The sequence below is a fragment of the Ricinus communis genome, chromosome 5 (assembly GCF_019578655.1).
Source record: "Ricinus communis isolate WT05 ecotype wild-type chromosome 5, ASM1957865v1, whole genome shotgun sequence".
Classification (NCBI taxonomy): Eukaryota; Viridiplantae; Streptophyta; class Magnoliopsida; order Malpighiales; family Euphorbiaceae; genus Ricinus; species Ricinus communis.
Genome location: NC_063260.1, coordinates 13,886,580 through 13,912,617, shown reverse-complemented (window position 1 = coordinate 13,912,617; position 26,038 = coordinate 13,886,580). Strand labels below are relative to the sequence as shown.

General features: G+C 30.0%; 2 protein-coding genes, 1 long non-coding RNA gene and 2 other non-coding genes across 5 annotated transcripts; 2 read left to right on the top strand and 3 right to left on the bottom strand.

Moving 5' to 3' along the window:
• Window positions 1-215: 215 nt before the first annotated feature.
• On the bottom strand, window positions 216-2,788 carry LOC112536136. The gene is made up of 2 exons (XR_003080193.2): window positions 2,332-2,788; window positions 216-447 (listed from the first exon to the last, which is right to left on the bottom strand). It is a non-coding gene; the product is annotated as an uncharacterized LOC112536136 (long non-coding RNA).
• A 2,717-nt stretch (window positions 2,789-5,505) lies between these two features.
• Window positions 5,506-8,059, bottom strand: LOC8260335. The gene is made up of 3 exons (XM_015724029.3): window positions 7,009-8,059; window positions 6,364-6,558; window positions 5,506-5,789 (listed from the first exon to the last, which is right to left on the bottom strand). The coding sequence occupies exons 1-3, from the start codon at window positions 7,903-7,905 to the stop codon at window positions 5,757-5,759; spliced, it is 1,125 nt and encodes a 374-aa protein (XP_015579515.1). The 5' UTR covers window positions 7,906-8,059; the 3' UTR covers window positions 5,506-5,756.
• A 6,324-nt stretch (window positions 8,060-14,383) lies between these two features.
• LOC112536137 lies at window positions 14,384-14,490 on the top strand. Its single transcript, XR_003080197.2, has one exon. It is a non-coding gene; the product is annotated as a small nucleolar RNA R71 (small nucleolar RNA).
• A 3,083-nt stretch (window positions 14,491-17,573) lies between these two features.
• TRNAP-AGG lies at window positions 17,574-17,645 on the bottom strand. Its single transcript has one exon. It is a non-coding gene; the product is annotated as a tRNA-Pro (tRNA).
• Window positions 17,646-22,932: 5,287 nt separating this feature from the next.
• LOC8260359 (pectate lyase) lies at window positions 22,933-24,829 on the top strand. The gene is made up of 3 exons (XM_025158730.2): window positions 22,933-23,137; window positions 23,267-24,007; window positions 24,127-24,829. Exons 1-3 carry the CDS (start codon window positions 23,022-23,024, stop codon window positions 24,485-24,487), a joined length of 1,218 nt encoding a protein of 405 aa, XP_025014498.2. The 5' UTR covers window positions 22,933-23,021; the 3' UTR covers window positions 24,488-24,829.
• Window positions 24,830-26,038: the final 1,209 nt, after the last annotated feature.

Here is a 26,038-nt window from a genome sequence, read left to right as displayed (position 1 = left end):
AGAGAAATCAGAACCAAGTCAAGATGATACGGATCAACCCCTTCTTCTTGCGTCAAAGATCTTACCATTTCCAAAGGAACTGGAGTTACATCTCTTTTCCATTTCCATTCAAGAGTTCTTATGTGTTTGTGTTTCCACACCCCCTTGAGACCCCGAAAAATGGACAAATTCTTTTTCTTAGGAACACATACAAGATTCGTCACTACAAAAAAGGATAATGGTAACCCCACTATTAACTATTTCATTTATGAATTTCATAGTAATAGAAACAAAATACATGTATATCCTACCGAGACAGAATTTGTAACTTGCTATCCTCTTGCCTAGCAGGCAAAGATTTACCTCCGTGGAAAGGATGATTCATTCGGATCGACATGAGAGTAGAACTATATTGCATTGCCAGAATCCATGTTGTATATTTGAAAGAGGTTGACCTCCTTGCTTATGCTTCATTTAGTTTGTCAAAAGAATACGATGAGAATAAAAACGAGAATAAGTAGTTTTTGCTGTTATATTTGATTCATCAAAAATTACTTTGGAGTTAAAATAGAATTATTCCGTCGATGAATATCTATTTTCCGTCCTTCTTAAGAAATGAAAAGCATTTTTATAAGATAATCAATGGTCAAATAAATAAAATAATAATTTTTTATTTATATAAACATTATTTTTATATTTCTTTTGTATCTAATAGTTATAAATTAAGTATTACTAATCGTTTACTCGTTTGTTGCACAATCGTTACTATTATTTTGATTATAAAATTAAATTGATAGATAAAATTGAATAAATTTTATAATATTTACTATTACTTTATAGAATTTAAAAAAATAATAACAACCTAACTATTTTTAAATGTCCTTGAGTTTTTTAAAATTTTAAAATTTTGTTAATGTAATAATATAAATATTATTTATTAATTAATTTTAATATTATAAATTAACATATCAATACAATTAACATTATTATTTTTTAAAATAAAAATTTACTATATAAATAAAAATTTTAATTTATTATTAAATATAATACTAAAAATATAATTTAAGATGTTATTTTCTATATTAAAATTATTATCTAATTACAGAAATAATTTATTAGTTAGTATAGTATTAAAATATTATTAATATACTATTTTTAAGATAAATTTAATATCATTATCTGATTAAAAAATTATTTATTAGATAATATAATATTAGAATATAGTTAATGTGCTACTATTTCTTAGGATAGAAATAGTATCATTATCTGATTAAAATATTATTTATTAGTTAGTATAATATTAAAATATAATTAATATCTTATCTCTTAGGATTAAAGTCAGTGTTTAATTAGAAATATAATTTATTAATTAATAAAAATTACATATAATTTTGAATCTCCTGTGTCAAAAAGTAATACAAATATCAAAATAAAAAATTTATGTGTCAAAAATTAAACACACATGTCAAAAAAATTTAGAATTTTAAAATTAATATATATATATATATATATATAGATACAAATTTATAATATTTTAAAGCATAACAACAAATTAACTATTTTTAAATATCCTTATTTTCTTTTTAAAATTTCAAAATTTTATTAATACAATAATATAAAAATTATTTTAAAAATATTTATTAATTTAATTCTAATATTATGTTTAATAATATTATCAATATAATTGATATTAATATTTTTTAGAATTAGAAATTACTATATTATCAAAATATTCTTCTATTAGTGAATATAATATTTAAAGATATTATTTTCTATAGTTAGAATCATTATCTAATTAAAAATTAATTTATTAATTAAATATATTATTAAAATATAATTAATATATTTCTTAGCATAATCATTATTTAATTAGAAAATTAATTATTATCTAATTAAAAATCTAAATAATTATTTATATTATATTTCTTAGAATTAGAATTAATATTTAATTAGGAATGTAACTTATTAATAAATAAATTAATAGAAAAAACTATAAAATTATATATAAATTTAAATCTCATGTGTCAAAATAAATATATATCCCAAAGTAAAAAGTCTATATGTCAAAAATTAAACATATATGTTAAAAAAATTTAAATTTCAGAAATTAATATATATATATATAGATTATTGATGTGAATGGTAAATGAATTTGATTTACATTACACACTATACTAAACAACATATTAAAATATAATCATTTCCAATGACATTCCTCTTTATTCCTATTTGTATTATTATATTCATTTCCGATTTTGAACCGAACAGGTGATTAACTATATCTTGCTAACCCTCCATTTAACACACACCTTATCAAGAGGATAAGACACTTCTATGAATAGTAAATCTTACCAGGAAGAGACAGGTAACCAGTATAGAATGTGTATTCCTCACTCCTCGGAAAACTGCAAGTAGATAGGAGTTCCCTGCCCAGAAGAGAAAAATACAACAAGTACAAAGAAAGCTATAAATGTTAGGGCAAACTAGCTAATACAAGGTGATAATAAACTCGGAAGAGGGAAAAACAATTATATCACCATATATATATATGGTCAGTAGATGTTAAAGAGGGAGGGTCAGACTGTGGAAACCATACTTATATAAGTTGACAGAAGAAAAAAGAGCACAAAACTTCACATACACAAATCTGTCGTTGGGTATGTTAAGTTGTGCTCTCTATCTTCTGTCAACAAAAGCATCAGCAGTTTTCATCAACTTCAAGAACCCAAAAACATATACACACACACACAGAAACATACAAAAGAGGCATGTAGAGATGGCTAACTAAGACAGCAGAATAGAGATATGTCTAGTACCTATATTCAAAGAAGAAATTGCAAATGAAATAGATGTTTCAAGAAGAAAATAAAAGAAAAGAAAAGGAAGGAAAAAAGCAAGTTACTGGTGAGAGTTGATACTGTAGATGGAAAAAGATAGACAGGCACAGTTTAGACAAGTGGCCTGAATAGATAAGAATCACTTGCTGTATTATCAACATCATATTGATTATGCATTTTTCTATGCTTTTAATTTCTTGGTGAAGATGACTTCCCCTTTGGTGACATAATTTACAAGCCTCTTCGTTTGATGATTCAAAATAAAACACCATTGCTGGGTGTGCGTCACCATTATTTTGTTTAAACTGAACTCATCTCAACAAAATTTAATAACATTCAAAACCATTATATAATAATTAATAACAAAACCTGGTCAATTTAGGTTTTTCTTTTCTAAATTTAATTTGGTTTAGTTTTTAAAAATAAATAATTTCATTTGAATTGCTACTTTAGAATTGGAATAATTAAATTAAATATTATCCTTTTCCTATACTATATTCTAAAATATAATTTTATATAAAATCTGAGCTCAAATTGAAAATATTAAATGGTCCGACCAAAATGGGGCCTAATGTCTTGCAAGATAATAAAGAAGTCAAGGAGATACTGGATGGTTTGTTCAATGGTCACTCTATCACTAAAATTAGTATCAGTTTAAGAATGGAGAAAGTAAAAGACAAAAGAAATTTAGGGACACAATTGACTTAGCCCATTCAGGAGACACCTTCCCTTGCATAGTTTAAGGGATGAGGTTCCTTTAAAATTGGCTTAATTGCCAAAACAATCCTATACTTTATATTTATTAAAAAATTAAATTATACATTTTAAATTTAAAATTCAATAAAAAAATACAACTTTTTTTTTGCAATTAAACCTTTAGAATTCCTTGTGAGATTTAACAAACAACTTCTCATTTTGTTGCATGTTGTTAACAATAGTAATTCTTTCATATATCATACTATTTGGTTAACCCCAAATAACCTTGACATTAGATTCGATAGTTAGTTTTAAGATTTGGATCCAGTCTTGAATATAGCTTATTTAATTTGGATGAACGGTACTAGATTTATAGGTCCGATTCTCCATCAGTATCAATTAAGATTCGTGATTCTTTTGATTCAATTATATATACATATACATACATACATATATGTGTAGTGCGATTTAAAACCTAAATGGTTGATGCTGATACTACTTCACTCGCTAGATAAATCATTTCTAGAGTGAGAGGTCTACTTTTGTTTCTTTTGTGGTTGGAAGGGTTGGCACTTAAGTCATGACAGCAGCTTCCATGTAGAAAAGGAAAAAATGAAAAAGAAAGGAAAGTAATAGATTAGGACAAAATTACTTATTATTATAAATGTTATTAATGGTTTGCTTTTAAGTTACAATTACTAGTGTCATTAGTACAACTAAAATGTTCCCTTATTGTATAGTAATATGATTTCACATATAAAAGGTAGACCATTTAATCTTGACATTATTACTTCCTATGAAGATTGCTAAACATTTTTCATCAAATACCTATTAAAAAGCTGAATCAATATAGATCAAGGCCCCTTATTTTATAGGTGGAGCAGAGCATCTTAAAATGAAAAAACCATATACTAATAAGTTATCAGAAGAAATTACCCATCCTAGTTAATAGTTATAAGTTTATAACTAAGGTAGATAACATTATCCTAATTAATATCAATGAGGTGATGATTTTATTGTTAACACAGCTGATCACTTTTATAAAATGCTTAATATTCTAGGATATTTCTTTTTAATCAATTTCTTCAAACCAACATTTTCATACCATTTCAGTATTGCTGTTTTAATATTTGTATTTATTTTTGAAAAATAGCAAGTCTCAGTTTTAATTTCGACCATGAAGGAAAAGTCAAAAACAAAGATAAAAACGCCTAGTGGTTCGTTCATGTCAGAATCTAATTCCATAAGAATGCAATTGACGCATTCTGCCAATTTGACTTGTGGATGTTCTTAGGGACCATTAAGATTTTAAAATATTATAACTAGAACGTAGATGTATGCAGAACTCTCAAATAACCTCTGTGCTACACATACTTTTTAAATTTGCAAACACACACACACGTAATCCTCTTTTATATTTAGAAACTAGTTTCCATGTATCGACCCAATTTATCATATGTTAAATTGGAGAGCATTCGTGGCTGAAGGGATCAACAAATTTTTTGCATTACATTAATGTTTCATTACAAACATTCTAATTTTCTACTATATTATATATTCAAATACATACTCATATCATGAAAAAAAAAATTTAGATAAACTTAGTCTATCGTATCATTTATAAACAAAATCAATTGCATACTAACATATAATTATTTATTAGATATATCATTTTACACTGGTTGAATAATTCATTATCTATGATTAAGAATTTATTTATACTAGTAGCATAGATAATAAATAATGATTTACATTGCTATGCAATTAATTAAAAAGAATTTATCTAAAAAATTATGTTTTAGATCAACCCATATATGGAAACTCTAGCTCAAAAGATGGAAATTTTAAACCAAAAGAGTTGCTTATTAAAGCCTACTGGGTTTCCTCTGTGGTTAAGCACTTCTTATTAAATAATAAAGATTCAATTAAGTGCTGGTGGATAAGAAACAATTCAAAATCAGAGCAAAAAATGGGGTGGGAAAAAAAATGAAACTGATGCCTAATAAAACTTGAATTGTCTGATCAGAACTATTATTCCAAACATGGCATTTCATAGATGGTGCCAATAGAGCTTTTTGTACAAATTTATTTTAGTCCCCTTTGTTCTTGTGGACTGATTTTTCATATCCTTAGCATTTAATCAGAGCTTTTACCAGTCACAAGCAAGATGGAACAAAGAAAGCTCTAGAGAAAGGAAGCGAGCTTCTTAGTAATATAGCACATAAAAATTGTCCAAAAATAAGGTTACTCTTCTCCGTTTCTCTTTACAAATCGTCCCTGTCAAAGAATCGATAAATAAAACTCATGACTGCATCAAAAAGTGGGATTAAATATAGCCACTTGTGGCAAATATAAATAATTAACAGAAGTTCAGGTTGTCAAAATTTCAATTCAGCAACTGTTGATGCTAAGTTATTACTCGTTATTCTAGAAAGTTTTTACTTATCGTCCTTCTTAACAGAGCACACAAAATTCAGGTTTTAGATATTTGTTCGAATAGATACTACCCGATAAAAGCGTTAATATATTAAAAGAAAATATTATGTTTTGAATACGTTTATTTTATAAATTTATTAAATATTCTTGTTTAGACTTCAATTATATACTAAAATGATAGATAATTAATATGTATTTATTAATAATAAAAATAAAATATATATTAATTATCCAATACCAAAATATAAAATTTAAATAAAGCTGGAATGGAAAGAAAATTTTGGGGTCGGAACACAAGAAAGCAGTTAATATTTTGGTGGTAATAAAAAATTCTGAACTCTTGTGGATCAAAATCAAATTGAACAGAATGAGCAAAATACATGTGATGACGGCTATTAGATGAAAAGGTAGTTACCTTCAAACGAGGGCGCTTCTCAGCATTAAGTTTTCGAACTTCATATCGAATTCGCTTGGAGAAAAGCCTGCTTTGCCTCTTCTCTTTGTATCTCAAAACACTTGCCTCTCTTTGTCCCAATTTCCACTCCTCTTTCTCTTCTTTTATGCTGCTGCTGCTTCCCAATTCTGGCACTGTCCATATATTTACTAAGGCCTGCCCCAGTAAAAGAAAAAAGACCAACTTCATCAATATAATTGTTGGCTCCTTTTCTTTTCTTTTCTTTCTTAATTGTGGGTGTAGAATAAAACAGAACTGATTAATTTCCTGAAAACAGCTCTAGCTGGCTAAAAGGTACACCCACGTCCCCCCCAAAAAAGCAAAAAAGTGCTGTGTGGCCCCCTACAACTATGGCTCTTGTTAAAGATTCCAATAATAAGCTGCCATGAAAGGGGATAGATACCTCCTCATTAGCTGCAGATTTTAGAGTTTGTAAAATCTTCATATATGTATATATATATATAAACAAAAAAAGCTCTTATGTCATGTGATGAGTCATTAATTTATCTTAATCAAAATATTATATGCATAACACAAACACATGGCTTAATTAAACTGAATAAAAAGAATAGTGAATGGAAAAGATTTAAAGAAAGATGACGTTACATTGGAAGCATCAAGCAAGTCAGGGACAGTTTGTGGGGACTCTCCTTTGATATAAAGTGGGCCCTTATCAGACCAAGCATTCAAGATCTCTTGATAATCAAGCTTTAATCCCACCAAACCCATAATCTTATTGTTATGATCATCACCTACCGCCTGCTGCTGCCGCACCACCATCTTCTCCAATGAATCAGCAGCAGTATAACGACAATTACTACTTACTTCTTCCTGTTCTTTCTTCTCCACTACTTCCCAGTAACTCACCCATCTCTCTTTACTCGCATCCCTTTCTTGACACTTCATTGCTGTCTTTACAAGCGATGACCCTTCACGTTCTCCGTGATCATGCCCTCTGTATACATATGTCAATGAAGGGGACAGTGGGCTACCCTCCTCGGAGGTTGTTGTAGTGGTGGTGGTGGTGGTAGTTGTGGAATCAAGAATGGCATGGAGAGAAGTGGATGTGTCATCGGTGGCTGTTTCAAAGAGAAAAGCTACGTGGTCAGATACTTGATCATCGTGTTGTTCTTGCATGTGATCTTTATGATCCTGAACTAGATTTTCTGGGTGGAGAGGGAAAAGATTGATCAGCTGCTTCTGCTGCTGCTGTTTATGAGGCATTTTGTTTTTTTCGGTTTTGTTTTGATGATGATGAGAAAGTTGAAGTTTGAGAGAGAGGTATTTTGGTTTTCTTGTTTTGGTTCTTGATTTTCTTGCTGGGTTTGGAGGTGCTTTTGCTTTTCTTGGTTTAACAGACCCATTCTTGTTACACATATTTCTATTTGATGTCTCTCTCTTTCCTTTTCTTTTCTTGTGTCCAGCTTCTACTGAGCTAAGAAAGGTTAGGGAACAAAAGCTGAGAGAAATTAAAAAGTGCAAGGCTTTGATTACTTGGCACATAAAATGGTAGTGTAATGAGATCTATTCTCTCTTGGACAAGAAGATGATGGTGACGTATTGGGCTATTGCCACGTGCAAGTATTAGATTGGATAAAGAGTGGATAGTGTTGTTATCTAGATTTCCTGATGGGTTTTGGGAGAGGGTAGATGTGTAAAATTGGGTAAACTCGGGATCAGAGAGAGAGAGGGGGAGGGTACAATAACCCTAAAATTGTGCCCTTTGATTTTAAGGCAATTCACGTGATGGGTTAGACTCTGTTGCTTATACTGGTCAAGCTGCAATAAGGCATGCCAAATTTACTTTTGCCACGGGATCTCTTAAATTTTTCTTTGCACGGAATATAGATCTTTCATTTATTAGAAAATTAAAAATATAATCTGATAATCACTCCTTTTTAATATGGTGACTAGACATTTAGTATATTGAATTTTTTTTTAAAATATATTAATTTATTTTCTATTTTATAGCAAAATCCCTCTATCCCTTCTAATTTAAAAAAAAAATAGATAATTTGATGAATGATAAACATAAATTATTTAAATAATAGGAATTTATGTTAGACTTTATTATTTATAAAAATAAACAATAAATGATCCATCAAATCATAAATATTAAAATCTATATTGATTATCAAATTTTAATATCTAAAACTATCATGTCTTAATTATTAAGAATGTTTAGCCATAAATATATGTTTCCATTATAGTAATTAAATTTTTTATAGAGTAAATTATAAATGATCGGTCTAAATTATGTATAGATATTTAAGAGTATTTTAAAGTTTAATTGTCTATTTTTATATATAAAATGGTGAAAATATGTATTTTTATCTCATTTAAACTTAATTGTCTATTTTTAGGAATATTAGCAAAAGGAGAAAAATATGGAGCTAAAAGAAGCTTAATGGGACATATTCGTATCAATGTCCAAGATTAAGACGCATGGACTGCTAATTATAAGGCCCAAGAGATATTTTAGTCATTTTGTATAATTATTAAAATTTATATTAAGAGTTATTTATGAAATAGTATTTGGTAGAGATTAAGTATTTGGTAGAGATTAAGATACTTAAAGTCTTATCTATTAGATAGACTTATATTAGTATACTCATATCTAGAGAAATTTATTTAGAGGAGGAGGAAGAGGAAGGAAGAAGAAAGAAGGAAGGTGGTGAGTTTTCTCCTATATGCTCTCTACACCTACCACCATTATTCTCTATAGTTTTTCATAAACACTTTAGTTTTAGTTTTCATTACTCTTTTTAGAATCTAAGGAGCTTTTCAAGAAGTGGAGACTGAAAACCAATTTTCTTCCTACTTGAAAAAATCCTTGATCTAGAAAGAGTTTTTACTTTTTATATCTTTCTATTTAATACCATGATCATTGGGTTAAATATGTTAGGCTAGTTTTCATAAGTGTTTAGCTTAGTTTTTCTACTTTTGTATGAATCTTGTTATTTATTTATTTAATAAATGATTTATTTACCTTCATATCTTTATTAGTTTCAGTTATTATTGTTAGTTAACCATCGTATTTAGCAATAGTAATTCTTATGAAAATCTTTAGGTTTAAAAGTATTAGAAACATCATCTTTACTTTAATCTATATTGGTATAAGAAACCTAAGTTACATCATTAGTTCGAGTGATTTAGGGAAAAAGCACATCACCATCTCATTCATTAGATTTATGCTTAAATTAAAATAAGGAGATTACTAAGTAAATGGCTATATTAAATACTATTTTTAGTATATAGTTTTAGATCATAAGCATTTGCATTTGCATTGCATATTTATTTATTATTTAGTTACTTTACTTTATGACCATTATCCTCTTAAATATATGATTTAGAGTATTTAGATTTACTTTTATTGTTTTGTGTTGATAATTAGTCTTTATAATAAGTGGCCTTATAGTTCCTTGAGAGATCGACCTTGTGGTGAACTTACCCTTACTATAGGAACGGTTCGTGCACTTGCGAGTACTAAAAAAGACACATCAATAAACAAGTGTTTGAATTTATATATGGTTTCCCTCAGTTAAATTTCTAATTTTTAGAGTTTCTTCCATCTCTGATGGATATAGAATATTAATTATCGTATATGATATAACGAATTGAAAATTATAACCTAAGAGTTTTTATATACTAACTTAATAGAAATCTATTTATTTAACTCATATCAAAAAGTCTATAACCTCTACATAAATAAACTTTTTTAAATAAGTTACTAATAAAATAAATATTAATACAATTATTATTAAATATGTAAGTCCACATAATAATAGAGATTAAAAACCTAGTAATTTATATTTATATGTTTGCATTTGAATAGAGACTCAGCAATCAATACATTTTTACAGTGGTACTCGTAAATCACAAACCGAAATACGCTAGTCTGTACCAAAATTTATTTCTCTAAATATTACTTGCATACAAAATTGGCAATCTGTACAAAAAAACATATGCTTCTAAATCCTCTAACAATTATGATTGTTGGCATTAAGAATCAGCTGGGTTCCTTGTGTCACCTGAATAGCATAGAGATTATCAACTTCCACCACTAAAACTATAATTTTTCAAATTCAAGAAGTCTCTTGACATGAGATAATGTTAGAAGCAAAACCGCCCACCCAAAGAATTTCAAGTGGTCTCTCATCAGTCTTGTTTCGGTTCAAGAAGTCTCGACAATTGAGTACATACTACATAGCAACTAATTAAGATTTGAGTGAACTAGTTCATATTACAAAACATGTAAATCAAAAAATTTATAGATTTGTCCTTGAATTTATACTAAACATCAAACTCTACAAATATTTTATTAATTGAGTTAGAATAAAATTCTTCAATCTTAAAAATTAATTTTAATGTCTAATAATAATAATTAATAGTTATGAATTGTGATGATTTGTTATATTTATAAAAATTAATTTTTATTATATAAATTATGTGTTTCAAATAGCTTTTGGCATATTAAATTAAATAATTATATAAATATTATATGTATATATGATGTGTCTTTTTTAGTACTCGCAAGTGTACGAACCATTCCTATAGTAAATGTAAGTTCACCACGAGGTCGATCTTTCAAGGAACTATGAGGCTACTTATTATAAAGACTAATTATCAATACAAAACAATAAAAGTAAATCTAAACACTCTAAATCAATATTTTGAGAGAATGATATTCATAAAATTAAGTAATTAAACAATAAATAAATATGAAATACAATGCAAATGCAAAATGTTTATGATCTAAAACTATATGCTAAAAGTAGTATTTAATCTAGCAATTTACTTAGTAATCTCCTTATTTTACTTTAAGCCTAGATCTAATAAATGAGAAGGTGATGTGTCTTTTTTCCTAAGTCACTCAAGCTAATGATGCAACCTAGGTTTCTTATACCAACATAGTAAAAGTAAAGATAATGTTTCTAATACTTTTAAACCTAAAGATTTTCATAACACTTACTATTGCTCAATTAATATGATGGTTAACTAACAACAATAACTGAAACTAATAAAGATATGAAGGAAAAGAAATTATTCATTAAATAAATAAATAATAAGGTTCATACAAAAATAAAAAGATTAAACTAAACACTTATGAAAACTAGCCTAACATATTTAACCCAATGATCATGGTATTAAATAGAAAGACATAAAAAAGTAAAAAGCTCTTTTTTGATCTAGAATTTCTTCAAGTAGGAAGAAGATTGGTCCTCAGTCTCCACTTCTTGAAAAGCTCATTAGATCATAAAAAGAGTAATGAAAACTATAACTAAATATTTATGAAGAATTGTAGAGAATTATGGGAAAAATAATGGTGGCAGGTGTAGAGAGCAGGTAAGAGAAAACTCCCCTCCTTCTTTCTTCCTTTCAATTAGGTTTTGCAAATATTTATATAGAGAAGAGTCATCCTCTATATAAATCTCCATAGAGATAAGTATACTAATATAAGTCTATCTAATAGATAAGACTTTAGGTATCTTAGTCTCCACCAAATACTATCCCATAAATAACTCTTAATATAAATCCTAATAACTATACAAAATGACTAAAATGTCCCTTGGACCTTGTAATTAGTAGTCCATGCGTCTTAATCTTGGCCCTTGATACGAACTTGTCCCATTGAGCTTCTTTTAGCTCTATATTTTCCTCTTTTTGCTAATATTTCTGAAAATAGATAATTAAGCTTAAGTGAGGTAAAAGCACATAGTTTCACCATATTATATATAGAAATATATCATTAAAGCTTTAAAATACCCTTAAATATTTATACATAATTTGGACCGATCAAATACCCCCACACTTAAACTTTTACTCGTCCTCAAGTAAATAGCAACTGAGAATTAACTTTTGCAAAAATCATGAAAAACATCCATACTCAGCTTAAAGATATTATTCAAAAGAATCTCACTAATGCAAAGATCATGTTAAGCCAACAACACTTGAATCATAATAATTTCTTTTAAAAATATAAATTCAATCATTGTTAATCAAAAGACTCAAGCATTCAATCATTTACACCTGTTTCACAACAAATAGTCTAACTTATCTTCAAATGATATAAATATGATGCATAATCCCAATTATCATAACTCTATTCAAAACGGCAAAACCTTCATTCATAAATAAGAGATCAATAGGCATTTATCACTTGCTTTTTAAGCTCTTATACTTTTTCTTTTCTTTTCTTTACACCCCTTGAATTTTAACTTTTGATACTTGGGGTATTTCTTTCTTTCTTAAGATGTTATGCCTTTTTACGTAAATACAAACATGGGTAATGAATGCACCTGGTTACTCAACAAAACATACTTTAAGATGCTTTGCATACTCATAATCTTAATTGTCTTTTTACGCAAAGATCGACATTGGTCATGAAGATCCCCGGTTACTAAACAACTAAAATTAGCAGAGTAGAGTTATTAAACTTAGAGCTTTAAACTTGCCCATATCATATCTCACAAACTTAGGCAAGCCAATTTAATAACAAGAAAATCATAATCTAAATCATACACTTCTAATCATAACCATGTCCAATGTTGTTAAACTACTCATCATGTCTATATGCAAAAGACGAACACTTGATCATTTAAGTGCAAGTAACTCATGAGTTCACATTATACATATTAAAAACTAACTCAATGATTCAAGAATCTTAACATAATAGCATTCTTTTATCGACTCTTATATAGAACAATAAGAAAAAGCTGAGTGGAAAAATTTAAAATTTTGTAAAAGATTAACCAAAGTTGCTAATTCTCATGGCATATGAAGTATAAATTTTAATTGAGAAAATATTCTATTTTCCTTCCCCACACTTAAATTTGACATTGTCCTTAATATCATTGCATATATAAAAATAAAGAACAAAAAGAGAGGAAAAAGATAGTATACTCCCCTGGAATTTTGTAATGCATAGTAAGCCATAAACCTGAATTCCAATCTCCACCATCCAAACCTTAGAAGCACACTAGAACACACATCATTGATAATTATAAAAAAAATAAAAAAATAAAAAAATAAAGAATTAAAAATAATAAACTATCCTAAATATACTAGAAAGATTAAATTCTAAGATAATTAAAAGTTAGGTCCTTATAAATAAATATAAATCCTAGAATAAAATTTAAAATAAAGTTCTAAATCAATGATATGACTATTTATGCGGAGGAGATAGATATATATTTAATTTTAAAAAAGGATATTTTAACTAAAAATAATCCATAATTAATCCCAATTTCTTGGATTTAATTATTTTAATTTTCGCTCAAAACTTTTTTTATTTTTTCGCTACCGCTGTTCACGCTGCGTGCCTATGTTGCGCCTCGCTGCTATAGGCTGGTCGCACGCACGCTGCCCTACGCTGGGGGCATATATGGCCCAATGACTGGCTGGTCACTCGTACTCTGGGGCTTGCTTCCTCAAGTATCTCGCAGCTCTGGAGGCCTATGTCGTCTCTACCGCTGGCTGCTATGGGCCCGTGTCGTCTTTGTCGTGCTTCTGCTACGGGCCCGTGTGAAAATTCGCTGCCGCAAAGTGGCTCGTTCAATTTTTTTTAGCTTTAATTGCTTCTCATGGATACATATTGCCTTTTGGGGATCAAATATAAGCCTACAAGATAAACATAAAATAAATAAAAAATAAAAAAAATAAATAAATAAAATTAAAAACAATAATATTAACTTAATTGCATAAAAATAAAAATACAATTGCTAAGTTTATTGTCTATAGCTAGACATTCCTAATTATGTTCATGGTGGGCGTTCATCCGCTACTAGCTACTACTTTATTTACTTCTATTCTCTTTGCCCTCACACTCTTTTGTTGTGAATTGGCTCATAACATCTCAAAGATGTCATAAACCTCATCAGGTGTCCTTTCTAACATAGCACCCCCAGCTGCATTATCAACCATACATTAATATTGGTGTGTCAACCCATCATAAAATGATTGGTTAGTTATTGGGAGTGTGAATCCATGGTATGGACATTGTAATAAAAGTGATTTGAAGCGATCACATGCTTCATGAAAAGATTCAGCATTCTCTTGATAAAAATTAGAAATTTCACCTCTTAATTTTTTGGTCTTTTGTTGTGAGTAAAATCTACTCATAAACTTTTGATAAATTTTATTCCAATTTCTCAAAGAATTAGGAGGTAAGGTCATTAACTAAGCCTTTGCTCTTTCTTTCAATGAATAAGGGAAACACCTCACTTTTAGTTGATCCTCATTAAGTCCAGATAATGGGAAAGTATGAACTATGGTATAAAATTCTCTAATGAATGTTAATGCATCCTCGCTAGGCATACCATGAAATGAAGGAAGCATATTAAAATAAATGCTCTTAAGTTCATAATTCCTAGATGCATCACCTAAAACTATGTATGAAGTAGTGTTATCAATTGTAGGCAGTGCATAATCTTTCATAGCCATCCGCCTTTCAGCTCCTACTTCTTTTGGTGTATTTGCCATAATATCAACTTCTTCTGTTGATTTTTCTTCTAGTTATTTCCTGCTAAGCATACAAAAAAAAAAAAAACTTCAGATTAAAAAAAATTTTAAAACAAAATAAATCACAAAATATAAAACAAAATAACAAACACAAGACACTTTTGATAATCAATCAATATAATAAATTTAGACATAGTTCCCCAGCAACGGCGCTAAAGTTTGATGTGTCTTTTTTAGTACTCGCAAGTGCACGAACCGTTTCTATAGTAAGGGTAAGTTCACCACGAGGTCGATCTCTCAAGGAACTATGATGCCACTTATTATAAGGACTAATTATCAATACAAAATAATAAAAGTAAATCTAAACACTCTAAATCGATATTTTGAGAGAATGATATTCATAAAGTAAAGTAACTAAACAATAAATAAATATGAAATGCAATGCAAATGCAAAATATTTATGATCTAAAACTATATGCTAAAAGTAGTATTTAATCGAGTCATTTACTTAGTAATCTCCTTATTACTTTAGCCTAGATCTAATGAATGAGAGGGTGATGTGTCTTTTTCCCTAAGTCATTCAAGCTAATGATGCAACCTAGGTTTCTTATATCAATATAGATTAAAGTAAAGATGATGTTTCTAATACTTTTAAAACTAAAGATTTTTATAACAATTACTATTGCTCAATTAATATGATGGTTAACTAACAATAATAACTGAAACTAATAAAGATATGAAGGTAAAAAAATCATTCATTAAATAAATAAATAACAAGGTTCATACAAAAGTAAAAAGATTAAACTAAACACTTATGAAAACTAGTCTAACATATTTAACCCAATGATCATAATATTAAATAGAAAGACATAAGAAAGTAAACAACTCCCTTTAGATCCAGAATTTCTTCAAGTAGGAAGAAGATTGGTCCTCGGTTTCCACTTCTTGAAAAGCTCCTTAGATCTTAAGAAGAGTAATGAAAACTAAAACTAAATGTTTATGAAGAACTGTAGAGAATTATGGAAAAAATAATGGTGGCAGGTGTAGAGAGCGGGTAGGAGACAACTCCCCTCCCTCTTTCTTCCTTTCAATTAGGTTTTGCAAAGATTTATATAGAGAAGAGTCATCCTCTATATAAATCTCCATAGAAATAAGTATACTAATATAAGTCTATCTAATAGATAAGACTTTAGGTATCTTAATCTCCACCAAATACTATTCTATAAATAACTCTTAATATAAATCCCAATAATTATACAAAATGACTAAAATGTCCCTTAGACCTTGTAATTAGCAGTCCATGAGTCTTAATCTTGGGTATTGATACGAACATATCTCATTAAGCTTCTTTTAGCTCCATATTTTTCTTTTTTGCTAATATTCCTGAAAATAGACAATTAAGCTTAAGTGAGGTAAAAGCGCATAGTTTCACTATATTATATATAGAAATATATCATTAAAGCTTTAAAATACCCTTAAATATCTATACATAATTTGGACCGATCAACATATATGATCCGGTGGTTGAACAACTATTCCACTAATTCAACCAATTATATTATTAGAAACTAAAATCAAGTATTACTAAACAAAATTTTAATCTAATTTTATAAAAGCATATAGTCTTAAATGAGTTTAGTAACATAATTCAATTGAAATCTTTTAGTTAAAAGTATCATATGATTATTTTTGTTAGATAATAGGATTAAATTACATGAAAATTAAATAATTTTATTCTAACTCAATGAAAATTTATTTTTATATAGTTTGTCATTGAGTGCAAAGTTTAAGAACCAAATTAAATTATTCTTTGCATCGATTAAGTATTTTTATTTGATTGAATTAGCCACCCTCGGTAAATTACTAGACACATTGATAAAAATTAAATCTAAATTAATTATTCATTGAGTCAAAATTTAAGTGGTAAATTGTACTTTAGCCAATCAATATCCTACATTCTTAGACTCTGAAGCAACATTTGGTTATTTACACTTTCTAAAATTATAATTCTTTTAAAAAAGAAGAATTTGAGAGTGATTAGTTTTGCTCGACTGGATCTGATTTATAATTCAGAGAAGTTTACAGCTTTATTAGAAAGTCATCGAATTTTCATATATATATATATAAAGAGAGAGAGAGAGAGAGGAACCAAACAAATGGTTGAGGGTGAAGAAAATAAATCCAAAAAACTTATCCCTAATCTCCACTGACGTTATCAGTCAACTTTCATCATTCAATTCATCAAAGAGGAGAGAGAGAGGAACCGCACTGTATATAATAGAGAAGAGGCCCATATGGTTACTCGTACCCATCACAGACTCAGACACATCTGCCCAATCACCACTGACTTACATAGGGCGGGTCCCACCACCTTACATAAAAAAAGTGCTTCTCTATTCGCTTTCCTTTTCATTTCTTTTCTTTTTGCATACGTGCACAGTGTAGGACCCACTTAGCTACTCCTTTTCTAATTCGCTTTTTTGCATACGTGTACAGAGATCCGAGGTCCTTCTGATATTTATGATTGTTTTCTTTTATAAAATAATAGTAATAATAATAACATCTCTTCTGGCGTTTGCCAGCTATTCAATGATACATCATCTTCGTCATGTGTGTAGTATAGATTAGGCACGAGCTTATTTTTGGAATTTTAATATCTATTTTAGGATCTTAATACCAAAAAGATTAAAAAAGAAAAAGTAAAAACGGGAGGGGCATTCCGAGAATTGAACTCGGGACCTCTCGCACCCTAAGCGAGAATCATGCCACTAGACCAAATGCCCTGTCACAATAGGAGTTTACAACCATCAAATAAAGATAGGGCAATTGATACAAGAATCATTAGGTAGACAATGGTAGGTCCGCAACACGTACTATTGTCCAAATTAGGTAGCGGAATTATTTTATTATTATATGGTGTCGGTTGTGGGCCTCTTGTTTTGGGTGTAGCCATTTTGATAGAGAGAATTACAAACAGTTCAGGTGATTAATACCGTGAAGGATGGTGGAAGCGTTAATGCGAAACATGATTCTTGCATCGTCATAATAACTGATATAACAGATTACATTACAGCAAAAATTTCATTGTTACGGTGATAGATGATAGAAGTATTTTCAGAAACTAATACGGCGATGGCTTTTCATTTATAAGATGCACTTCTTCTTCTTCCTACCTTTGCAGCTTGTTTTTCTTTCTAATTCTGTCCTTTAATCTTATACACTTCTTTTCCTTATTGTATTTTGTGGTGCGCTCGAAGGATGGGGAGACCCATGTGAGACCAGTGGTGGCTCCCCACTGAAATTCGATTTCTTTTTTTTAATTATTATTATTAGATGAAATAGTTATTGTAATAAAACAGCATTATGTAGATTCTGTTTTTTTTTTTTTCTATTTTTCAAAATCGTCAACCCATTTATTTTAAATCCTACCACACCGCCCTCGGGTGGAAGGCATGTTTTATATGATGGTTTGCGGTGGAAATGAAAAGGAATTGTTCCCGGAAAAAAAAAAAAAAACTATGCACGACGGTAGCAAAGAGTTATTGACGGTAAAAAAGAGTTATAAAATTGAAAGATTCTTAGCTTGGTTTTGTTTTCTATTTTTTAAGGCAAATAAGCAGTGTATTGCATCAATAATTTCTCCGAATCTGGGCAACACTATCCTCCAAAACTGTTGGGAGGAGCAGTTGCACGATTAACAGATATATATATATATATATAATGTTAACAGCTTATGCTTGTACAAAAATCTCCAAGAGACAATTGATGTCTCAAATAATAAGCTCCAGCTTCCTTGGAACTTTGCCTCTTCCTGCAGTCAAAGCATCAGAGACATCAGTTTTAAAACTGGCTCTGTCGACTCCTAACTCGTTGGCAAATCCACAAGCTTCTCTAAGCATCAAACCTTCTCCAGTCGTTGTACTTGTACACCGAAGCTTCAAAATTTGACCTGCCTTAACCAGCCCTCTCTAGTAATGGGGATAAAGGTGTTTAAGTTATTTTATTTATAAAATGAGATAAATTACTATTTTAACCAATAAAATCTACAGCAGACACTATAATATTAGTAGGTTCATATATTTAATTAGATAAATATATAGTTCAAATATTAAAATAAATACATCGAAAACTTAAAAATACTAAATTTATAATTTTATTTCTGTTTAAAATAAAAGGTGGAAGAGTTGATATCTAGAAATGGATTTCTTGTGCTTATGGGTGGATATCCATACTGAATGTGATCAAACTCATTTAAATGAGGGTTATTTTTATTACTTTTGTATTTAACTTTTATATAAATTACCAATTTATTATATATATATATATATATTCATATAGTAAACATGAATAAATAGATATGAATGGGATTTACCACTTCTATTTATATCCAGTGGTATGCACATAAACCATTTGATGAATTATTTGAATAGGATTTTACTTGCCAAGAATATTATATATTTTATATGTATATGTATATACTAAAAAAATATAGGAAAAATATTAAAAATAATTTATAAGCACTAGTTATATTGTAAATATATATTAAAGAACAATGAAATAACATAAAATTTTGGAAAATAAATACCAAATTGATAATAACAATATATCATTTTATAAAAAAAGAATAACCACCATAATTTTAACAGAAAGTTTTAAAATTACAATATTTTTGAAAAAGTCTCAAACCAAAATTACAATATTTTTGAGAAAAGAGTTTGTGATAATAAAAATGGTATTTAAACGCACAATCCTTAACTAAAAACGTAGTTGCAGCTTATTTATCTATTATAGTTTTCGGCCCATTGATAGCATTTGCACGTAATGCCCTTTTGTACAATTAGTTTCAGTGGGCTTGAAAACAAGCAATAACAAACAAGGGCTTACCCATCAAAAAGAAAATAGGAGAACTCTAATATTATCTGTAGCTGACTACTTCCTATTATAGCCCCCCTAAATATCAAACCTTGCAGTCCAAACCACCCCACCTTCCTTCAACTGATTTAGGAAGAGAGTAAGCTAATTAGCTGCTGCCCCTTGCAGCGAGAGAACACCGTCGACCATACCGGAAACTGGTAGGGAGTAGGAGAGAGCACTAACCACAGAAACTGAGGAGGAAACTGGAATCTCCTTTTGCATAGCTAAGAATTTCCATGGGCTTGCAAAGAAAGCACATTCTTGCACAGTCAGTTATATCTAAAGCTTCAATCATCACATCGTCAGGAACTTAAAAACAATCAGCTTGCAGGTCATTGTCGCCATCACCGTTAGGCTATCATCGGAAAGTCTTAATTCACCGTCAAAACTGTCTTATTAGACCAGTAAATTTTTTTTAATCATAATCTACGGTCAAATGCTTTAAAACCTATGTTCTTAATTAGACACTAGCATCATGGAGTGAGAATGACTAAACTATTGTAAATGAAAACTTATTTATTTTTGTATATATGTACTTTTTTTCAAATTATCAAAGAGAAATTATAAGATACTTTTTTTAATTTTTATACTCATTTGGTTTGATTTTTAATACAATTTTTTTTATTAAAAGTGCGTGAGGATTGAATATAATATATAATATATTTTTTTAATAATAAATTTTTATATCGGTTAATAATAGTTAAGATGATGAATTTGAGACATCCTCTCATTTTTAAAAGTTAAAAATACCAAACCAAGCTATTTTCTTAGTAGCCCGTTTTAATTTTCAGTATAAACTCATGTTATATCATCATGCGAAAACTTAAATTTTTTAGAGATTTCTCTTTCTTTTTTAAAATAAAATAAAATTTGAGTACAGCTCTAGTAAATATTGCTACAAAAATAGATCCACCGTAATACTCATACATTCATTGAAGAATTATGGTGAATCAAAACCCACATATCTGTTGTATGAATCAAGAAATCCCAAGTCAAGATTTGTTCCTGCAGTAAGTGGTAATTAAAGGGAATGATAATAGTAAAGATAATGTTGCCAAGCCGCAATAGCTATATATCTCTCTTTTTTATATATATATATCAATAGTTAATATATAATGTGCTAAACAGAATTGTTTTGGGTGGTAAAATATTTCCTCAAGAATTTTAACGGAGCGTCTCTACCCTATAGAAACTATGAGATCCTTTACTTTATTCTTTTCGGAATCTGAAAAAAGCATATTCTTTTTTACAGTCTCACAACAAAAATAAATCTATTTTTTCCGTATGAATTCTAGTCTCAATAATCCACAAGTGCATGTGGAGGATCAAAAAATCACTGGTATTGAGTTTCTCGGCCTTTTACCTTAGGATTAAATAGTCTTCTTTCTCAATAGGGGGTAAAGAAAGAGATATAACTCAGTGGTAGAGTGTTATCTTGAAGGGGGGAAGAAAGCGAGTTAGTATACTAATTTCTCGTCTTGAAATTAGTCCTTCTCATAAGAGCCCGTTGCCGGAGAAGAAAATCAATTAAGCTAGAAGAAACCCTTACAATCTCATCTATTGCACTCTTAAATAAAGGATAGCTATATATTCATATACTTGATCATCTCCGTTATATTCCTTTTTTGTTTTGTTATTTTGATAGTTATTCATGTTAGGCATGTTTTGCTGATTTATTCAGTTTTGTTCCAAGTGATTCTGCTATGTATCTGTACCCAAGTCAACAAAAGGCAACTGAGTTTATCTTTGAGGTAACAGAGAGATCAACAAGAGCCATCTGCTTTTTCTGTTATAAGAACATGGCAAAAGTGCCATGAAGTTTGGCCATTTCTTAATTTTTGTTAAAAGGGCGGACAAATAATCAACTAATATCATAGAGGGTTTCATTTTTGGTCGCAAGTTGTAAAAGGTATCCCATGATCTAAGGAACTAAATTTTTATATTTTCTTAAAGCGGATTAAGTAAAGTACAAGCTGCATTAACACATAATCATCATAACAAAAAAACTTTGTTAAATATAGGCCGCCGTAAAGCTCTTCCGAACGAATTAAAAATAAAAAAGAAAATTAAGCATGCAGGTCCATATACGTGGTCACAAAAAATAAAATAGTTGATTAGATGTACCAATTTGTAAAGTTTTCTAACTAATAAAAAAATATGACTTAATTTTATTTAATTAATTTTCAAAGCATATAAACATAAGTAGCCATGTAAATCACGGGTCCAGAAAAGACTAAATAGATATAAGATATCATCACATGGTATTTTCAGATAGATTTAACAAAGGAATGAAACATCTTCAATGGGAAAATAAAAATACTTGTTTCCAATGTGTACGGTGGGGGTGGAAAGGAGTGGACATGTACAACATAAATATAACCAATGTCAAGGGATGAAAACTTTTTTGCTTTGACAAATTACCCCCTTTTTTTTCTTTTAACTTTTAAAAAAAATCCGAAACTATTAATTAACTAAAATATACTTTTAATGAATTTTTTTTTTCTAAAATATGATTAGTATACGCTAGTTGTCGGCCAGATGAAAAATTTTATAGATGGATTACGGTGGGTTCTATAAATCTTTCTAGTCTTACTTTACGAGAAATAACTCTATAATTTCGATATTTCTAGTTCGAAGAGTAAAATTTTTACCAATTCAGCTAGATTTGAAAATATAAAAAAAAATAAAATACAAAAAAAAAATGATTTTTTATTAAAATAAAAATATATTAGAACTTTAGTGCTTATATATACTTTTAAAATATTTTCACTTATCATTATATTAAAATACATATTGTGTTAAACTAAGAGAAACTTAAGATATGAAAAATAAAAATTGAAGAATGAAAAGATTAAACGAAAGAGGAAGTAAAGAATCTTTAATTAAAACATGGATAAACAGTTAAACAATTATGAATGAGAACGCAATGAAAGCCTTTTAAGTCAGCAAGATTGACTTAGCAGACAGAAGAGTTGAAATGGGATGTAGAGGGCTTGATTAACGGTTTCTAAAACTACCAACAAAATTTTGAAAGACCAGAAAACCCACAATAATAATATGTACCTGAAATTACGATTAGATTAGCTCCACAAACATGCCCCACTTTATTATATTAATCACGCCATTACTCCCGGCTTTTCACTCCTTTATAAATCCCCCCTTACTCACTGTCACCCCCCACACACACACACACTCCCTCATTTTCTAACACAAGAGGGAAGAAAAAGATAAGGATTTTAAAGAAAATGTCTGCGGATCTTTCAGTCTTTTCCCTTTTCCTCTTCTCCCTTGTGATCACTCCACATCTCGTTCTCTCTTCTCCTCTTCCTGATCCTGAGCTAGTTGTACAAGACGTACACAGGTAAATTGACTTAATGTACTTCAGAAATTCTGTACCTGAAAATTGTTTGTTATTAGAATACATGCATGGCGCCCACGTTTCTCTCTTCTGACTGTTTCTTTACAAACTTGTCGCATTTTCTTCGTGTAGGAGTATTAATGCCTCCAGGAGGAACTTGGCCTACCTGTCCTGTGGAACCGGTAACCCTATTGACGATTGCTGGCGGTGTGACCCTAACTGGGAGACCAACCGCAAGAGATTAGCCGATTGTGCTATTGGGTTTGGTAAAGATGCTATCGGCGGAAGAAATGGTAGATTCTACGTGGTGACGGATTCCGGTGATGATGATGCTGTGAACCCAAAGCCGGGGACTTTGAGGCATGCTGTGATTCAGGATGAGCCACTGTGGATTATTTTTAAGAGAGATATGGTAATTCAGTTGAAGCAAGAGTTAGTCATGAATTCTTTCAAGACCATTGATGGCAGAGGTGCTAGTGTTCACATTGCTAATGGACCGTGTATTACTATTCATTATGCTACTAATATTATCATCCATGGATTGAACATACACGACTGTAAGCAGGGAGGGAATGGTGATATCAGGGACTCTCCTGACCACTTTGGGTGGTGGACTCAATCGGACGGTGATGGAGTTTCCATCTTTGCCAGCAAGCATATTTGGGTTGACCATTGTTCATTGTCTAACTGCCACGATGGTCTTATTGATGCTATTCATGGATCTACCGCCATCACTCTCTCTAATAACTTCTTTACCCATCATGACAAGGTCATGCTCTTGGGCCACAGCGACTCTTATACTCAAGACAAGGACATGCAAGTTACCATTGCCTTTAATCATTTTGGAGAAGGGCTGGTGCAAAGAATGCCAAGGTAAGAAGCTAACTATTGTTTCATTCTTTTTGATATATAAGTTTTAACAGTTCAAATTCGCTGACCTCATATGTGTAAATGCTTAAAGGGGTACTTATATTTATATTGAAAAAATGCAGGTGCAGGCATGGATATTTCCATGTGGTGAACAATGACTACACGCATTGGGAGATGTATGCCATTGGAGGGAGTGCTTCTCCTACAATCAACAGCCAAGGAAATAGATTTCTTGCACCTGATGCCAGGGAAAAGAAAGAAGTGACCAAACATGAGGATGCACCGGAGAGCGAATGGAGACACTGGAACTGGAGATCTGAAGGAGACCAATTACTGAACGGTGCATTCTTCAGGCAATCAGGGGCAGGAGCTTCTTCAACATATGCTAGAGCTTCTAGCCTGAGCGCAAGACCCTCTTCTCTGGTGAATTCAATCACCCGGACTGCTGGTGCGCTTAACTGCAGAAAGGGTTCTCGCTGCTAGCTGTCACCGTCAACCTCTAGCTAGTATCTTTACATGAGTGCTGCTACGAGGTATAACCAAAAGCAACAGCAAAAAGACCAAAAGAATATGGAGAATGATAACAAGCTAGGCCTTAACTGGCCAATAGTATGGTGTGTGGGCACTAACAGTTTTCGTATCTCTCTTTCTTTCTTTTTCTTTTAACTGTCTTATTTATGACAACCTCTGTTTATTAGTCCTGGAAACTGTACTGGATTGTACTGTAATGACAATCCTATGTTTGTTAGAAAGAAAGCAAGAGCAGTAGTGTTGATTTCTTACTTGGTTTAAATTCTAAATTACAGCATTGCGTGATTTTGTCTATCGTGTTTTGGATCTAAAAACTCTAGCTTAAACTAAAAAAGCAAAGATTCTTTCTATGAATAGGATTATAACATAAATAAATTGGGTTATAACTAAAATTGCAAATTTCAAGTTCCATATCTTCATTAAACCAACAAACCTTGATAAATCGGATGCGAGCACTTTAACTTGAGGTAACACTATTACTTGTAACTGATAAAGGTAATGTGAAATGGAATAAAAATGACAGCTACCAGAGCAAAGAAAAAAATAATTCCTTGAATGGAGAAAACAATTAAGAGAGATTTAAATCATACTTTACCCCGTCAATCATGGAGAAACACCTGGAAGTGGCGGGCCTATAGGCTTGACGGTGTTTCAGGTACAATTTCAGGCCAGCATCAACAATTATATTATCTACACCTCGTGCGGGGGTTTGTGGGACTAGAGTCTAACGATTCTGGTGGCCTGGCCAGACATCACCCATCATTTCAGCTCCAAGTCAAAGCTATCATTTCTACTCCAGGTTATTCAATTACTCTTTTTTAGTTTTGATTTTTTAAGATCATTTGATTACGACAAAATCGATTATTAAGCTGTTCTATTTTTTAATTTTATTACATTGAGTTATCGAGTTTTTATTTTACTTTATATTTTTTGAATTAAAATTTTTTGTATACATAGAGATTTTTATTTATAACATTGTGTTTTTATATTTATATTTACATTTCCATTAAGAATCAAATACTTTTTAATAAAATTTAAAATAAAGATACAAGAAATTAATAAGAATAAATAAAAATTAAAGAAAATAAAATAAATATAAAGGTTGAAGAGTTTAAAATCTATTTTGCCGTATTTATTACTAATTTTAAGTATTTAAAACAGGTATAATCATAAATAAACTCTTATTTAAAAATATAAATTTTATAAACAAAGTATACAAAAGCAAAATATTTACCGATACCATCTGTTCAAATTTGAAAAGAGAAATGTTCCATCTGTTCTCTGCCTTTTCGTTTTTCCTTTTCAAGTTACAGAACTTTGTTACATTCGCATGTTACGGGGGCACTTTTTTTGGTGCCTTCAGGAATGGCACTGAGAACTACTGCTACACCAGGAACATGAACTCCAAAAGGCTGCATATAAACTGACTGCCATCGAGAACGAAAGCAATGAGGATGGAGGTCGTGTAGTTCGGTAAGACGTGGCAGAGATTGGTATTGATTT

Coding starts and splice junctions, on each gene's coding strand:
- LOC8260335 (XM_015724029.3), bottom strand. CDS start 7,905: ATGTGCCAAGTAATCAAAGCCTTGCACTTTTTAATTTCTCTCAGCTTT. Junction 6,559..7,008: donor ACTTGCTTGATGCTTCCAAT/GTAACGTCATCT, acceptor TTACTGGGGCAG/GCCTTAGTAAATATATGGAC. Junction 5,790..6,363: donor AGAAGCGCCCTCGTTTGAAG/GTAACTACCTTT, acceptor ATTCTTTGACAG/GGACGATTTGTAAAGAGAAA.
- LOC8260359 (XM_025158730.2), top strand. CDS start 23,022: ATGTCTGCGGATCTTTCAGTCTTTTCCCTTTTCCTCTTCTCCCTTGTG. Junction 23,138..23,266: donor GTTGTACAAGACGTACACAG/GTAAATTGACTT, acceptor TTCTTCGTGTAG/GAGTATTAATGCCTCCAGGA. Junction 24,008..24,126: donor CTGGTGCAAAGAATGCCAAG/GTAAGAAGCTAA, acceptor GAAAAAATGCAG/GTGCAGGCATGGATATTTCC.